General features: G+C 41.6%; 3 protein-coding genes across 5 annotated transcripts; 1 reads left to right on the top strand and 2 right to left on the bottom strand.

Moving 5' to 3' along the window:
* Positions 1–812: 812 nt before the first annotated feature.
* Positions 813–6633, top strand: LOC133906141 (putative HVA22-like protein g). Of its 2 annotated transcripts, none has more exons than XM_062347935.1 (6): positions 813–1003; positions 1122–1220; positions 4477–4521; positions 4613–4676; positions 4773–4979; positions 6257–6633. In XM_062347935.1, the coding sequence occupies exons 1-6, from the start codon at positions 972–974 to the stop codon at positions 6425–6427; spliced, it is 618 nt and encodes a 205-aa protein (XP_062203919.1). In that variant the 5' UTR covers positions 813–971; the 3' UTR covers positions 6428–6633. The 2 variants fall into 2 exon arrangements, with proteins under 2 accessions (XP_062203919.1, XP_062203920.1); XM_062347936.1 differs by having other exon boundaries at positions 818–1003; positions 6260–6633.
* LOC133906142 (uncharacterized) lies at positions 5346–7567 on the bottom strand. Its single transcript, XM_062347937.1, has one exon. It carries the CDS (start codon positions 7399–7401, stop codon positions 6919–6921), a length of 483 nt encoding a protein of 160 aa, XP_062203921.1. The 5' UTR covers positions 7402–7567; the 3' UTR covers positions 5346–6918.
* A 4909-nt stretch (positions 7568–12476) lies between these two features.
* LOC133906746 (transcription factor E2FA-like) lies at positions 12477–17158 on the bottom strand. Of its 2 annotated transcripts, none has more exons than XM_062348732.1 (14): positions 16835–17158; positions 15471–15660; positions 15333–15389; positions 15096–15181; positions 14927–15015; positions 14798–14852; positions 14611–14663; positions 14486–14539; positions 14321–14369; positions 14167–14232; positions 13999–14075; positions 13668–13887; positions 13084–13150; positions 12477–12970 (listed from the first exon to the last, which is right to left on the bottom strand). In XM_062348732.1, the coding sequence occupies exons 1-14, from the start codon at positions 16991–16993 to the stop codon at positions 12852–12854; spliced, it is 1341 nt and encodes a 446-aa protein (XP_062204716.1). In that variant the 5' UTR covers positions 16994–17158; the 3' UTR covers positions 12477–12851. The 2 variants fall into 2 exon arrangements, with proteins under 2 accessions (XP_062204716.1, XP_062204717.1); XM_062348733.1 differs by having other exon boundaries at positions 14486–14536; positions 16835–17157.
* Positions 17159–17359: the final 201 nt, after the last annotated feature.

Here is a 17359-nt window from a genome sequence, read left to right as displayed (position 1 = left end):
AGCTAATATGCACTTACACGAGAATCCACACAAGTGTAGTAAGCTTGAGTAGCCGTAAAATAATGCTTTGATTGTTTCACCTCGGTAGACACCCATATTCACACTTAGGAATATGAAGAGTGGGAGTCACCGAGGCATCACACTCTTTTATGCTGGGATAATTTTTATTCTTTCTCCTCAAACGAACTCTTGAGTTCAATGATATCTTAACGCCGCAAATGGAACCTAAATCTTTTAAGATATAATTGATAGGCATACATCAAATTAAATAAAAAAAACTACAAATATCACTTAAAAATGCATTGAAAGAACAATTGATATGCACATATCAAACTAAATGAAAAACTACATATACTTGCGTCTGTTCTTGACTTGGGTGGGAAAAATAAGAGAGAAGACTGATAAAGAAGTGGGTCCATTTTAATGCTTCATAGCATAGCGTCAAAGATTGTGATGTCATATTATTGACCTACGATGTCATGTTTGTTGGCACTGTAAAATTCATTTCTAGGCAAAGTTTTTGAAAGGTTCATTTGCAAAATATGTTTTTGAAAAGGGCTAAAAAATGCAGGTATGTGCGTTCGTCACGACGGATGGATGAACTAGTGAAAACCGATGCGTGTGATGCGTATGCAATCGGTACCGGTAGTGTCTTGTGAAGCTTCGTTGGAGTTTTGTTTTACGGCCACACGCGGGGCCACACAAGGATCGGAGACACGGGAACCACGGTCCAAGGCTGAGAAAAGCGTACAGCCACCCATCCGCGCACCCACACCAGACTCTACCCCTCCTCCCCTGGCCCCACCAAATCATGGTTCGGGCCGGCCCCGCCGCGCAAGTCTAACTCCCACCGTCGTCTCCCCAAAGCCAAAGCAACCGCTTCCTTCTCCGCGTCCTCTTCCATTCCACCACCCCATCCCCCAAGCAGCACAAGGCCCGCGGAGGGAGCAGGGGAGATCGAGCCCGGCGAGATGTTGGGCGACCTCCTGTCCAAGATCCTGCTGTAAGTCCCCAGGCAACTCCGGCCGAATGCTGCCTTCTTCGCTGGATGAATGAATAATGGGCTGTGTTTTGATTTTTCGGTATCGTGTATTGATTTCGAGCTTGGTTTGCCGACGCAGGCTGCTGTTCGGGTACGCGATGCCGGCGTTCGAGTGCTTCAAGACGGTGGAGGCGCGCCCCAACGACGCGCACATGCTCCGCTTCTGGTGCCAGTACTGGTGAGTCCGTCGATCAACTACCACCTCGGGGTTAGGATTTTGTTTCAACTCATCATGCGCTTGCTATTGATTTTCATCTCGTATCAGTTATCCGCCTGCTTGTGTGATTGCTGTCTTTCTTCTACTTTCTGCTGTGGTGTGAGATTCAGAACTTGGATAACGTGGTTTTATGTGGTATCATGATGCCGACTTTAGTCCGCCACCCTTTATAAACCTTTTGCTCCATAACATGGAGTGTTTTTTTAATGTGTATCTAGGCAAAAGTTCATGCGAAATGGTTGTGCCAACTTTATTTCTTTCTCCCTTTAATTTTTCCATTACAAACTAATCATTCTTTGTGGTATATTAATAGTGGATGTTAGGTAGATGACTGGATGATGACACCTCAATCCTGCACCCCACCCAAAAATATAGTGTCAATCAGAGGGTTCTCTTTCATTCCTTGTGTTTTAATTACGATTGGCAGCTCCATGCCTTTTTTAAGCTTGTTGATAAAATGGGATAAGTTCTGTTCCAGTTTCAGATTCGTGCCCCGCCACCTAAAAATAGGCGCGAAACTGCTAAATGCTAGTAAATGTTTTAAGACTAAAGATTGTAAAACATTGATGTTATAGAGGCCTCAACTAAAAGCAGGATTGGGGTGCATTGATGATTGAGGTAAGCGCGGGAAAAATATCCTGACATTATTGCTACTAACTCTCAGGGTTTCACATCATATATGATCCACTAGTTACTCTCTCCTGTCTAAAATAAGTGTTGTTTTGGGTTGCGTTCAGTCAACTATTTCAAACTTTTGCTACATATTACTTTTTATGTATCGAGTTTGGATGCTTGAAAATGACATAGATAGATTTGTCATAAAAAATACTCATAATTGTATACTTTTGCTATGTTTTATCAATATATTATAACAAAAATTTGTAGTCAAAGTTGTATTTTGGGGATCATGTCCAAAACGACACTTATTTTGGACTGGATGGAGTAGTAATTATTATTATGGTTATCTTACCTATGTCCATTTTTCGAGTTCTGACAAACTATTTCTGCCAGAAATGGCATGCTTATTGACATTTAATTGAAAACAGAGGTTTCAAGTCCCATTCTGTTTCATATCTCTTGCGAGGAATCCCAGACATTCCACTTGAACTGCAAACAATTTTGTCTGCAAGATTGGAAATATGTTCATTCTCTTGTATGTACCTTGGGCTCGGAAACATGTTTAGTTTATTTTAAATTAATCCTACCAGCCTGCCTTTTATTTTATTACTGAAAAAGGCACTGGAATTGATTCTTCCTCAATCTATTTGATCTGATTCTCAGTAGAATCAGTAGCCATTACTTTCCTGTATAAATGCAGCATAAGACATGGTAATCAGAAAGGCACTGGAAAGTATTGATGTCCCTTCTTCAATCTTACATACCCAGGGGACTTCGGATAGTAAAATTTCCATTATATTAACCACGTATAAATTTGAGAATTGAATCAATAATATGCCCTTTGCTAGTTTGGTCCAAAAGAAATGCATCAAGTAGACATGAAAAAATTGAATTGCTACTTTTTTTGGCTACCCCCCCCCCCCCACCCCAACCCAACTTGGTTGTCAAATGCATCGGAAATTTATGTATAGCTGGTTAACCATGCATTTTACAATTTTTCTTTTCGCTCATCAGGCATTTCAAATTTCCCATGCACGTACTTATTAAATATATACTGAGGAAATAGTTCAGGAACATGTGCATTAAATTCAAAAGCACCTCGTTCATTAGTTAGACATGTATATATTACCAGACAAAAAACAGTTCATTTTGCATGCACATTTTTACGGCGATTTTGCGTCCATTTTGCCTGAAACACAGATCTAAGAAAGTGGTTGATCTCAAAAAAAGATCTGTGATAGTGGTTTAGTAACTTAACGAGAGGCCAGCATATCTTTCCAACAAATAGATTATAGATTCGTCATACCTCTTGCCTTGTTAACAATGTCAGTTTGATTCATTAGTCATTTGTTTTAATATCTCTGACATAAGAAAATTGTTTGTGAGAGGAATGTTTCCTAAATTATTTTACCTTTGTAATGAGACTTGAGCATGACTAGACTTGCTCATTGACCAACTAAAATATGAAAGGTTCAAAGACTACCATATTCATTTAATCTACTTCATTGACGAATGGGAGACCAATTCAAAGTCTTCCCAGAAAATGTTGCAATATTAGGTTTCACCTAAGCGACCTTTGACTATAGCATGGAGCCATTCAAAGAAAGAGATAAGAGATAAGAAGCTTCCTATTGATTGCAGACTGGTTCAAAAGAGAGACAAAAAAATTATTGTTATGCACATGAAATGCTTGGCTGTTGCCATATGAGTCTTTCCCTAGTGTCTGTCTGATACATGGAAAGGTTGATTGAGCTGAAAAATGTTTATAATCTAGTATGCAAACACGTTCAGTTCCTTCACGTTTGGTTGGGGGTGGTAAAATCACCATCCACACGTGCTGTTAACATAGTATTTGAGGTCCAATGTTGACTTGCTAGTTAAATATGAAAAGAACATGCTCCATATACTTGCAGGGGCGAATCTGTTTCATGACAGTTCTTTGTGGTACTAACGTGTATAGTCAATAATCATGTTGTACGTTCTAAACAATCAAAATCAAGGAGATTTATACTTGAACGTAAAAACATTTTCCAGTGATGAAAGATTTGGTAGAACATGGGTTGCTCATTTACTTCAATGGATTTTCAGTTAATACCCTAGCAGAGCAAATGATGAGACTTTTGGCAATATTTACAAGTGGTTTGAGCATTCAACTAAGTTGGATAGTTGTATTTAAGGCTCTGTTACTCATGTGAGATTGTGAGCAGCAATGATTATGTTAAAATATTTTTTCTGACAACCTATGTTAAAAAACAATAGAGTGACTGTAAGGTTTTATCATATGCTTTATTTCCTTAGTAAATAGACCAGACATTAATATTCAAGAAATCTATAGATGCACACAACAAAAACAAAACGAATGCTGTAGTAGAGTAAACAAAGAAATAGCTTTCTGATTGGTAAGATCCATGACTGCAAATGTTTATATCATGTTTCTTATTACATGGACTACTAGTGCTGCACCTGCATACAAGATTAATGTTGTTTATGTTCTTTCCTAGGACAAAAATTAATGCCTTCTTCAGATTGTGTTCAAGTATCACTGTATCAGATAGGCTACCATATCCTTATAAACTGTCCTGTTTGTGAATGTTCCCAGGATTATTGTGGCCATGGTGATAGCGTTTGAGAGCCTGATCTCTTGGTCAGTTCAATTCTCGTTCCCTACTTCTTTCATTTATATTTTAAAATATATCGCTTATCTATACATGTCTATGGTACTGTATCAATGCCAGGATGCCAATGTATTCAGAAATGAAGCTAGCTTTCTTTGTCTACCTGTGGTACCCAAAAACAAAGGTAAGAAAATATTTTAGTTCGTTCAGCTTTTATCTTCTCCAGACAAGCATAGCTTTGTTTAGGTAAAAATCTGCTTTAACTTGATTGCCTCTGCAGGGAAGTGATGTTGTATATGACACCTTTGTTCGGCCCGTAGTGATGCAATATGAACCAAACATCGAGCAGAGGTTACTGCATCTGAGGGCGAAATCTGGGCAACTACTTTCTTTCTACGTCAAGAATTTCGCGGACAAAGGAACGGCATTCTTCATGGATGTCCTGCGTTATGTAGTATCTGACAAACCTGAAGGATCCAATGCAGAGGTAATGGCATTTTTCTCCATCAGTACTGCTCAGTCTAGTATGCACTATATTAGACGTTGCCTCCCACATGACATGCTCCATTCATGACTAACTTTCTGCATGTGGGTTAAGTTTGGAGACTAAATTTGTCCTCCTGATCTGTGAGTAAATTGATGTGTTTTTACTGAAATAATTTGACCATGCATTTCTAATATAAATTTGTTTCTTCTTGGTAAAGATCATATCCTACCCATTAGACAGTCTGAAGAAGTTGCAATATGGTTACTATCAATTCAGTAGAGCTACTTGCTACGTATATTCATCAGGGCAAATTTTAATATCAGTGAGTAGCAATTATACAATAACGAAGTGCTCAGTTTCATGTTAACATTAAATGTCACCATCAGGTTTTTAAGCCCCTACCATCAGATAGCTGTTTTCATTGACCATATGGAAATAAATTGCACAAAGTTCTTTACCTATTCTACTGGAGTTTGCCTCTTTTTTTTTTAATACAAAATTCTACTAAAATTTCACCAACAAACTCCCACAATTTTTGGCCAACCTTTTGTTTTCGACGAACCATGACACCACCTGTTTCTCTGATCTGAAGAAATTCAAACTGGCATCAAACAAAGTACTAGTCATTAGTAGAAAGAAAGCGCAGTCCCCCAACCCTGCCAACTCACTCCTCCCACGGTCAGCCCCACTTTGACAGGAGACACGAGGATTATCCAATCCATCCATGCATGCCAGGGACTTGCCCCATCTCCCCAACCTCAAAACTCACAAGTCATGGCTTGCCCCTGCCGTTGTCAGTCAGCTACCATTCAATACTGGCCCACCGGACAGTGACGCGCAACCGGTTCTGATCTAACAGGGAAAGCAGCAGCCGCGCGCACAACGTGGGCGTATGTCTTCACAAGAGCCAAAGAGCCACAACCTGACCGTTCATCCCCTTCCACAAACCAATTCTGTACAGCTCTGGAAATGTCTGGTTCCTGTCTTATTTAGAAGAAAAAAGAAAGAAAGAAAGTTTCTGGGGCTGTCATGAGGACCTGATGAGCCTGGTCCCTGGTAGTGTCATCGCGTGAAATCAGCATGCACCGTGCCGTCTGGTTGTTGCGTGGTCGGTAGACGCGGTCCTGTATACGGTGCAGCGTCGTGATTCGCTTCCATCCACCGAATTGGCATGTGCTTCCATGTGCACGAATCACGACGCACTGATTGCAATGCACCGGAGACGGTTCTGCACACAGGCATTGACAACGTCTGGCCCTTTTTGTTTTCTTGTGCAGCAGAGGAACAAGAAGTCCGGCTGGAGGCCCTTAGCGACCAAGCGCCGGCCACCGTCGCCGCCACCGCAGGAGTCCATCTTCGACAACCCCGACGCCGCCGTGGTAGCCGAGGCGCTGCGCGCCACTATCGGCGCCAAGCCCCGGCGAGCGCCGAATGGCAAGCATTCCTAGAGGAAACAGACTCGTACAGTAACTTCAGGATATGATTGTGTGTACATAGAACGCATGAATGAATCAAAGAAAGTCAGAGAAAAAGAGAGTACATAGAAAAATCCAGAAATCCACTGACCATTGTGAAGAACAGATGTGTGTGAAGTATGGTTGAGGTGATAGAAATGGCTTCTTTTTCTTTCATCAATATATTTCAGTCTGGCTCATTTCTGGTTTTCTCATTTTATTGCCATTCATTAGTTCATGTCCACTAAAAAATCAATACAGCTTCAAGCTAACTAATATGCTGCTGTTAGTGTGCAATTAAGTAATTCTTCCTCTTCCTGCTATAATGTCATCTTCATTTGTGCCTAATCCTAGCAAATTACTGTATTTACACAAATTACATCTTAACCAAAGCCCGAAAAATTCTAATCACACAAGACTTGGAAGAGACGAAAAAAAGATGAACTCAATTGCAACAAAGAACCGCAAGGCTGTCGCCGGAGGAGTCACGGCCGGAAGAGCGCCCCGATGAAGCTGAGGCAGCCGAGCAGGAGGCGGCAGAGTGGCCCCCGCCAGCGCCGATCGCGGCGGCCGGGGTCCTCCCGCGCCGACGGCGTCATCTGCAGGTACGCGTAAGCCGCGTGCTTCACCAGCGGGTGCCGGATCATGTGTATGTCCCCGCAGCTGCCGCCGCCGCCGCCGACGCCGCAGGCCGTGGGCGAGCCCGCCGCGGCGTACTCCGGCGAGGACAGGATGTCCCGGAGGCTGGTGTACCCGTGACCGCCGCCACCTTTGCTGCTGCCGCTGTCGTCGTCGCTGCCGGCGCCGTGGGGGATCTCGATCACCGGCGGCGCCCGCTTCTTGGGCGTGAGCCAGTGCCGCAGCTCGAACTCGCCGGCCGCGGAGCCGTTGGCGAGCGGCGAGAGCGGCCAGCGGCAGTGACGCGACGGCGACGGCGACTCCGGCACGACAGCTGGCGCCGACGGCATAGCAGAAGCGATCGAAGATAGGAAGCTCGAGAGGAGACGACGACGGCGACGACTTCCTCGGGCCAGAGAGAGTGAGCGGAGGAGGAGGAGGAGAATTCTCTTGCTTCTTTTTGCACGGGCGTGATATATAGCGCGGTTTTAAAAAACTGCGCAAGTGTGGGTCGGACGCTAAGCTGGCCCACATGTCATCGAAATAAAAGACGTGGCGTGGAAAATCATCACGGTGGCGGAGTGGGCCCGCAACAATTATTGGATCCACGTCAGCACGCGGCTAACTGCGTTCCTCCTCCATGGTTTTCTATTGTTTTCTCTCTTTTTTGAGGGGAAAGGGAGAGCTATATTAAAAACTTAGCACATTGCATCCCCATTTACAAGACACACCCTTCAAAAAAACCAAAAGTTACAATAAAGTCCAAGCAGGGTTTCCTCATTTTCTTCTTCAACTTGTAGCCGCCGCATGTGAAAGATGTCGATTCCGGAGCTAAAACCTCGCATCAACTCGATGAGGGACTCCAAAGTTGGTCATGCCGCATGAGCCAATGCCTTGGACTAGCTATCAGGATGTATCTAGGTCTTTTCATGAGCATTGACCGCTGTCCCATCGGAGTAGATGGAGGAGAAAATCTGAAGCTAACAACTTCGAATCTTGACATTGTCGGACCAGAGAGGTCATCCGCCATCGCTAGATTCGGAGCAATCACCCATCAAAGGGATAAAAGGATCTCACTTGTTAGGTTGTAGTCTAATTCTTGCAACGTTGAGGGTGTGGAATATGCAAGTTACATGAGTTTACCCTATGCTTCGCTGTAGGTAGTTTGATAGAGATGCATTTTGGAGGCAACCTGGCAAAACATAAATGCTGCATTGTAATCAATTTTAGAGTAAAGAATAATTAATTAACATAACTAAGTAGTACCCCTATGAAATACCTCATTTCCTTTAAAGTTGTTGGTGTTTTATACTTCCTCCTATCTCAAATATAAGTCCATTAGGATATTCACATAGTCTTTAATATGTCACTTTGACTAATAATAGCTATAAACTATATTATTTTAATTAAAAAGAGTTGTATATTATAAATGTATTTTTCATGATGAATATAGTAACATTAACTTTATGTTGTCAATCTATATGATGATTAAAGATAAAAGTGTTTTACTTAGAATAAACCTAAATAAACTTATATACGAGAACAGAGGGGTAGGGCAGATAACATTGCACGCCTTTCATTCTCTTTTTACTTTTGTGATCATTAATATTTTAAAAACTATTAAGATTAGCTATGTGAACATTATTTTACTATGTCTGTTTTTAGAAACAATTTCATGAAAGTATAGTTTAACCGATATAAATTATAAATAATAAAATGTTGAAAAGTCAACACTGTCAATTCACGACCGAGAAATCCTAATTTCACAGCAAGACGAATAACTGGTGGATAACACCAAAACATCTCTATCACAAGTTTGGGGCCACTGCAAAGAACATTTCAAAACAAATTAAATAACTACTACCCTCATTCTCTTTTACCTGCCATTTAGAACATCGATACGGTTTTTAATATATATATTTTAACATTATTTTCTATAATTATTTGTTAATAAAATTTATTAAACATATAATCATATCAAAGTATTTTCTATAGCTAATCCACTTGTATCATTTACATGTGTCGAATCCTAATAATTTTTTGTATATTAATGATTAAAGTTTTTAAAAATATCAGAGTATTTTCTATAGTTGATCCACTCGTATCATTTACATATATCGAATCCTAATAATTTTGTGTATATTAATGATTAAAATTTTTAAAATTTTACTACACGTAATTAAAATAACATCTATTTTAGGACGAAGGAGTAGCATTTACCAACTGCTGTCGATAAATCGAATGGACAAGATCAAGGCTAGTAGCCCCCATCATTGTAGTGGCGCCAAGGCAACGAGAAATTGTGGTGAATTTGTGGGTGTGGCCCTAATTTTGCCGCATTTTTCTCATGGCCTCGGCACGTCACTGCACACCGTCTACTTTTCTCGTCCGAGTTTGCTCAGGTGGGCCCGGAGAGTGGGGCCCAATCAGCATCAATCCGACTCAGCAATCCGTGTTGGAATATTGGTCCACGTTGCAGAGTTTTTTTGCTCGACAGTCAGCGTCCCGCATTGGGATTCTTTGGGAATTGAGGAACATAGCAACAACGCATGTTCTGCACATATAAAATCAATAATATTATAACATATGTTAAAAGAATTTATAAAAAATAATAACTGAAAAATAAAAAGCTAACGATACACCCTTATAGATGAAGAAAATTTTGATGTATTAATATTTTTTTTAATACTGATTGTGTCTAATATGGAAGAAGATGAATTACCATATAAAAAGATACGTCTAATATGAAAGGTAAATAATTTACGATTGATAGTGTTTTTAAAGGAAAATATAGTCTAATTTTATACTATGATTGTTTGGTCAATATAGGTGGATGGTGAAAATCATCTAAATTTATCATAACTGGTAAATTATATAGAAATATAAATATATTAGAATGAGTTATTAGGGCAAGTGGTTCACGATGCATAAATTCTCCTTTTCTTTCTGGACAGGTAATATTATTTCAGTTAAAGCACACACTACGTACTTGCAGAGTTTATGATATATTTAGAGGTTGATGTGACATTTCTATGGTCAAAGTGATAACCCTCCGGTAGCGGACCAAGGATCGAAAGAATGGGTATGTGAAGTTATTATAAAGTATTTCACTCTAATGTAAACACTAATCGATACTTGCCTCATGGTGTGGAAGAAGTTTTTTTAACCATAGCTTTTGGCAAGAAGCTATTTAATTAAATCTAGTATAATATATTTATGCGATGGGTGCTTGTTAACGTGAAGGAAAATTTTTATTGTTCAATACTAAATGAAAGACGACGCTACACTTCCATTCCAGTATGGACGTGGAGACTATAGCACCAGCGTTGATAGTGGACGCGCATGTGCATGACCGTTGGGGTGGCCATCTTTGCCTCCTCTCACAAGATGTTATGTGGGCTACATGTTGAGTGGTTAAGGTTTGGCGTAGCGGTAGCTTACCTGGTCTCCACTTTGATATCTCAAATTTTAAGTTGGAGTGCTCGCTTAAGCTAATGGGTTGGCAAAGTGAGAAGATAGAAAATAGGGCTAGGAGTGATGGAGTGACTTGAATGGAGCATGGGGTGGGCGCTTCCCGTATGGAAGGATTTTTCTCGTATGTTGTCGCCCGAAACTAATAGTAAACATATGAAAACATTTGCTAACTATCATCTATATATTATATGTATCAATTTTTTTAGTAAAAATAATAAATATTCAGTTGAATACCCTTAATCATAGTAGGGTCGCTCCTTAAACCCTCGGGCTCTACACTCGCCGGCCTCAAATCCTACTTTTTTAAAAAAATAAAAAAAATCCAGTCATAATTGACGTTTATTATATTGCCTTAACTCTCGCCATTTTTATGGGATAGTACCCCAGCTGGTAAGCTCAGAACGACAAAGAAGGTGTTAATATATAAGTTTTGCTAAATCGAAATGTATTAGTGGTCAATTTTCTCAATCGGGAAGTGCTGGTATGGTACCTGAAGGGCGGGAAGTCCACTGGATGAATGAAAGTGATCACAGCGAAGTGCAGACGTGCAGTCAAGACGGTTTGCATTTCCTTTGGGCGATGATCAGATCAGATCGTAGGCTCAAAACAAGTCTGGCCGAGTCACATGTCAGCATCAGTCCAAATCAGCATGGCCTCCAGATTGGAAAGTTTTTCAGAATCGAACAGCATCGAATCAGCATCTCTCTCTCTCTCTCTCTCTCTCTCTCTCTCTCTCTCTCTCTCTCTCTCTCTCTCTCTCTCTCTCTCTCTCTCTCTCTCTCTCTCTCTCTCTCTCTGTGTTTCTGTTTTGGACAAGGTTAAAGTGCGTATTATTATACCTACTGAATTTAGGATAAAATATCTACGAGTCAAAGTGGGGGAATGAAATAGCCTTATCAAATACTAGTAGATCAAACTTAGCAATTCGATGGTGTAAATATTAACATGCTTCTTATATTTTAGTTCCCTAAAATCTCGCAAATTTTCATGCGACAGTGTGAATGCGAAATTCCGATGAGGTTTCAAGGCGTGGGTTTAGGGTTTCATGGTTTTTGAGGGATTCTCCATGGCTGTCGAACTTAGAAGAGCTCCGGAGGAAATAGGCCGGTCAGGTGGAGGTGGTGGCGGTGAGGCTACCGGTTTGCGGGAGACCGATGGTGGGCTAGCATCAGCACGGGGCGTCACAGCGCACTAAGTTAGCGCAACAGGACAATAGATGCAGATCTATTGGCAGGGACGCCATCAGAAACGATGAAGATAGGCGATAGGCAAAGGCATCAAAGTAAAGCTATCAGGAGGTTGAAGACGCATTGATTTGGATCTTACTTGTCTCCCCCGTCTACGTCGACTGAGAGAAGGCCAAAAATCAGGCACCTGATTTTTTAGCACCTCCCAAATATTAATGCTCTACTGCCACTGTTAATCAAGACATTCATTTCCATCAGAAAATAGCCCGTGTTAATCAAGGACTCTGGATTTGACCAGTAGTAGGTGCCAAGCTGAGACTATACATAACCACGTCATGCATGCCCCAGGACAAAGATGAAACAGATAAGCCTTTGACGCGGCACTGATCGATCTGGTGTGCCATTTACCACCGCTCACATAGGATATTCGACAACGACCGTGACTCGATTATATAATAGCAAGGCAACATTAAACAATCTGCACAAATGGCGACCAGGGAAAGAAAATACTAGTCATCCAGAATGCCTAATGTGACAAGCAAGAAAACGAAACGGACTAATGGAGTCGCTTCTGATGTGAAGTTGCAGAGCACGAGACTACTCAGATACCCAAGATCACGATAGACATGCATCACAAGAGATCGCCCGGTGATGGAGAGAGCTGGTCTACAAAGACACTCAAAGGTCGCCAGGTCACTTGCAGAGCATGGCTTGTTTATAGCATCCGTCCATCTCGGGATGGCACCGGTGAACACCAACGGATATCACACGAATAGTTAATAGCTGTTATTATCCACTAAGGAAATTAACGACTAACGGCTATTTTACAACTGATCTCAGCGAGCATCATCGGCAGATTCCTAGTTTGCACACCTCTGATGTTGTGAGACAACACTGCTTCAGCTTGTCAAGTCCAGCCAGGGGCCACCGGGCCAGGGCCATCTCTGATTAGGTTCTGATGATCAGCGTGTTCGAATGCCTGCTTGGTCCAGAAATATTACTAACATGGTACTGAATCCATCTGTACATCACAGTCATCCCCTGCACTGAATTGATCGATCGGCCACTGATAGCCCACACCAAGAACCAGACAATTCCTAGGTATAGGAGTGGTACACTTCCTGCCATGATTCAGCAGATCAGCTTATGCAGGAAGGGCCATCCACGATGTCGGATGGTTTGTCCTGATGTCGAGGTGTGCTAACTTCCAGGAAATCCTCCGCGTTGAATTTTTCGATCCCGTCCCACTCCACCTCTGCTGTTTTCTCGAGTTAAGGGTTTAGTGATTTCACATCAAAATGGCGTATGCTATACTACATAAGAATTTGTGCATATATGAAATACATGGGAGACAGACTGTTAGAAGGATACGTGCTGTCTTCCACATGTCCGTAATGCTAACTCCTGTGTCCGATAAGAGCCAGTAGTCTGCATCAGTCTGCCAAAAAAAGGGGTTAATGCCTTATAAAGTGCTTGAGCTACATAAACATAACTGCACAAATTGCTATTGAATTCAGATGTGCTATATAACATATATCAAAAACAGAATTTGGGTCGGGCGTTTTCCAATATTAGGAAAACGGGTTCGTAATCCATCAGTTCGATGATAGATCAATAGCCAACTCAAATAGGTCGTCTTAACAGGTCAATCTTTGAATCATCAAAAGAATAGTAGGAGAAAATGACATGGGGCACAGCAAGAAGATCAGATGGCATTAGTACATCACAAGAGTGATGTAGTGAAGTTGATATTCCCTAAAAAGGGTATGGTGAAGTTAGTAAAGCGGTTTCTATTTGCTTAATTAGATGAAGCATAGACCAACTACAGTTGAAGCAGAAAGTGAAATCGGCATAGGTGCGGAAAGCCATACTACAAACAGTAAGAACAGGATCCTAGACAAATAGATTTCATTTCGCACATCTCTTTGAATAATTATGCATGGAAATGAACTTACATCAAGCTCCGAAGGGACAATCTTCATCATCCCTCCAATGTCCTGAGAACTACTAGGAGCATCAGGAGGTATTGCGAACCCTTCTTGAATATTTGGTTCCATCCCTGAAGCTTTGTTGGATTCTGCAGCCAACGGTGTCCTAGGATTCTCTAGAGAATCCATGTTTATTGTCTGTGCGGGCCTTGGAGGAGTCTCCATGCCACTCATCTCCTCAAATTGACTAAGATCGATGAATACAGCAACGTTAGGCTTCATATTAAGTTGTAGATGAACATTCTGAAGTTATGATTTTTAGCATCGTGCCAGACATGTGGAAATAACGAGCTTATACCTAACAAGGTACACGTCTATGGGACCCATAGTACTTCTTAGGACAATCCTATATCTCCTTTGAGGATAATCATTGACCTGCATAAAGACGGAAGCTGCCTTCATTAACGAAATGTAACATCCTTCTAAGATCCTGAGTGTGCAAAACAAGCGTGCTTTTACTACCAACCTCATCAGGATCTGGGACTTCCAAAGTTGTACCATGTGGCGCTTTTATAGCGATTAGTGTTTGATTCTGCAAATTGTAGTGTATTGATAGTTACTTGGTTCATATATATAGTATCGATCATTTAACAATTACTAGACTTCAAAAAGAAAAAGACCTGAAAGCAGGGCAAATATTTGATGTCATCTTCTGTAACATAAAGCCACCTGTAGGTAGAGAGATTCATTAATCAGATCTAAAACTTGCACTGCCTGAATATCCAAGGCAATTATGATGAACATATAGTTACTCTTTCAAATCTTGAGGAAAAGTAATTAGTTACTTTTGGTTATTTTCATCTTCAGTGAGCTCCCTTAACCTGTCTCTCATTTCACTGCTACAAACATTGAGGAGCATGCTTAGTGAAAGAATAACAACAACAAGAGCTTTACATAACTGGTGACTAACCTTATTCGTTCATCCAAACTGTGCTCTTGCAGTGTGAGAGCTTCAATATCTGCCTGTGGATGACATATATAATGAACAGTTACTTTCTAGAGATAAAGTTCCAATACTTAAGCATCTGCATTCCCAGTCCCATAACTTATGAGAATAACTATTTTAATCACAATTAGAGAGAAATGAAGCATGGCACCTGTAGAATGGACATATTGTCGCTAACTTCTCCTGGTCGAGAGTCATCAATTCCTCTGGAACAAGGCCGTGTGAAGTAAGTAATGACCATAAAGCACCAATCACAAATATGGATAGAGAGGATAATTACTTCCAACGGATATTGTTCTTAAGCTTCTTTTCTATCAGCCCTATCCCTTCGAGAACATTAGTAATGTCGTATATACGCCTTTTCTGTACCTGCATAACAAGTTCCACATGTAAATGTTTAACAAAAGAAAGCTGTGCTTGGAACTATATACCAAAAAGGAAGCACCGACCTCTAGTGTTTCTGCAGCATTATTCAAATCAACTATGCCACCAGGTGCTCCTTTTAGCAAGTTCAGGAACTTCTTTGTCAAGAGCCCTAAAAGAATAGTACCAGGAAAAAGAAAAAAATCAGTTCAAACTACTATGGAAATGTTGATGGAAACATCAACCTGTTTAACAACATTTAATAAAAAACTTGCTGAATTCTAAGATGCAAAACAGGAATATTGATGACTGATTCTTCTCACCTAGGGAGCTATCATAGCGGCAGCCACCAACAGGAGTAGCTGGATTGCCTGGAGAACCTGGGAAACATATGCAGTTAAATTGAATAACTTGGTCCAAGACAAGGAAGATTCATGGCCGATTGAATGTGCATCACTCACCAAAACACAAAGGGGTCTGAGGGCAAGATTTTTGGCCCTTGGTAACCTTAGACTTGGCAGAAGTTTTTAAACCTTTTCCTGAAGGCGGTGTAGGAACTGGACTGCCGGCTGCATTAGCATATCCAGGGCTCATCATCCAGTCATTTGATTCAGCAGCTTCATTTTCTTCTCTGTTATGTTTCCGTTTTAACTACAAACAGAACATTCTTGTTAGAATTAGTACTAGATAAGGAATTGCATGCATATATACTATTATGCCTTCAAAAGGCATTGAGATCTAATATTCATGAGCAAAAGTTGCTCAAACATGTTATATACCACTACAACGAAAATGCAATGTCTTCCTAATAGTCTCCATAGGCAGACAAGTGTAAAACCTACTGGGAACAATGTTAGGATGCGAAATTATACAAGAAATCAAGCCAGACTCTCAATTAGATAATAGTATTGTAAAGACAATTAGACATAGGTTTCTAATCTTTGTAACTTTTTCAGTGAATTCAAAACCCGTGCCTCTTTTCACAATGCAATGCATGAGGTGGTCCGCTTATGATTGATGTTCATAACATAGTTCGCACTCAATTTTCAGACTTGTGTAGCATGAACTGGGTTTTCAAGCTGCCGCCAACATCTTACTAGCGCCTTTAAAACACTGCATCTTACAGGATGCACAGGCTGAACAAGTATTTGTCAAATTTAGGTAACAGTTGGTTATGCCGTCCACCAGTAAAAAAAAGGAGGCAAAGCCATACAAATCAGCACACTCTATATCAATTCACCGGCGCAAGAATCACCAAGCACCTCCACAGCGAACAATATCGCACTCTAGCTAGCTAGTGCATCTCGAATACCAGGAGCAACCGAAAAATATCATTTTTTTAGGAATTAAAGCGCTCATCAGGTGGTTCCTCACCTGATCTATTTGCTGTGTACGAGTACACACCAAGTGAAAGCATAACCATTTCCTCGTGTAAAAAATAGCAAATTTCAACGAATTAGTACATTCTCTTACTCCATCCTAGCAACATTCACCTAAACCACAGCAAACTTTCCGTCCGGTCACCTCTTCCAGGAATGTCAGAATGAAGATAATGCAAAATCTCTGCGGAATTTGCAGCAGAATCCGCCACAGATAGCAAAATTTCAGTTCATCTCCACTACATTAAAACCCACCCATCCCCATCGACCCCAGGTTGCTCGTTATCATATCCAAGGCGACGCGCTTCAGCATTGCTAAAAACGATCAAGTCCGCCGGTGCACACGAACTCCCCTTCGGGAGGCACCAAAAACTGCCGCCCTCTAACGTCCAACCCAACAACCAGGAATTTCGGCACAACAACTCCACCAGCAGCCCCGAACTCACTGGCGTCCTGAAGATGACCGCCTCCACCATCTCCTCGCCTGCGGCGCCGGCCGTGCCGAAGTGGTGGTAGTCGCCCGGCGGCGGCGCGAACGGCTGGTGCCGCTGCAGCATCGCCCGCGCCCTGGCCTCGCCGGCCCCACCGCCGGCCGCTGCCGCCATGGGGATCGGGGGACGTGCGAATCGGAGGGCCGGCGCGCGGGCGGAAGGTAGTGACTGGAAGGTCGGATCTGAGGTGGGGCGGCGGCGGAGGGGAGGGAAGAAAACGAGGGAAAAGAGGGGGGTGGGAGAAAGGAGGGAAATTGGAGTTTTCAGTGGGAGTTGCAAGTTTATGGTGTGGAGGGAAACATGGGGCTGCTGTCCTATCACGATCAGGGACAGATAAATGAAAACTTTTTTCTGCTCATTATAATTTAAAGTAATTCCAAGAGTAATGGAATTTTGAATCTATCTTTGATGAGTAGGATGCGTAACAATATCAACCAAGTATTCAAAAGGTTCACAATAGTGACTGTGTCTTGGTGATTT

Source organism: Phragmites australis, chromosome 23 (genome assembly GCF_958298935.1).
Source record: "Phragmites australis chromosome 23, lpPhrAust1.1, whole genome shotgun sequence".
Taxonomy (NCBI): domain Eukaryota; kingdom Viridiplantae; phylum Streptophyta; class Magnoliopsida; order Poales; family Poaceae; genus Phragmites; species Phragmites australis.
This window is presented reverse-complemented; position numbering and strand designations above follow the sequence as displayed.

Excerpts from the sequence above, each read along its gene's own strand:
- LOC133906746 (XM_062348732.1), bottom strand. The coding sequence starts at position 16,993 with ATGGCGGCAGCGGCCGGCGGTGGGGCCGGCGAGGCCAGGGCGCGGGCG. Across the intron at positions 14,853-14,926 it reads AAGAACAATATCCGTTGGAA|AGGAATTGATGACTCTCGAC; the intron begins GTAATTATCCTC and ends GCCTTGTTCCAG. Across the intron at positions 14,233-14,320 it reads AATATTTGCCCTGCTTTCAG|AATCAAACACTAATCGCTAT; the intron begins GTCTTTTTCTTT and ends TACAATTTGCAG.
- LOC133906142 (XM_062347937.1), bottom strand. The coding sequence starts at position 7,401 with ATGCCGTCGGCGCCAGCTGTCGTGCCGGAGTCGCCGTCGCCGTCGCGT.
- LOC133906141 (XM_062347935.1), top strand. The coding sequence starts at position 972 with ATGTTGGGCGACCTCCTGTCCAAGATCCTGCT. Across the intron at positions 1,004-1,121 it reads CTCCTGTCCAAGATCCTGCT|GCTGCTGTTCGGGTACGCGA; the intron begins GTAAGTCCCCAG and ends TTGCCGACGCAG. Across the intron at positions 4,522-4,612 it reads TTTGAGAGCCTGATCTCTTG|GATGCCAATGTATTCAGAAA; the intron begins GTCAGTTCAATT and ends TATCAATGCCAG.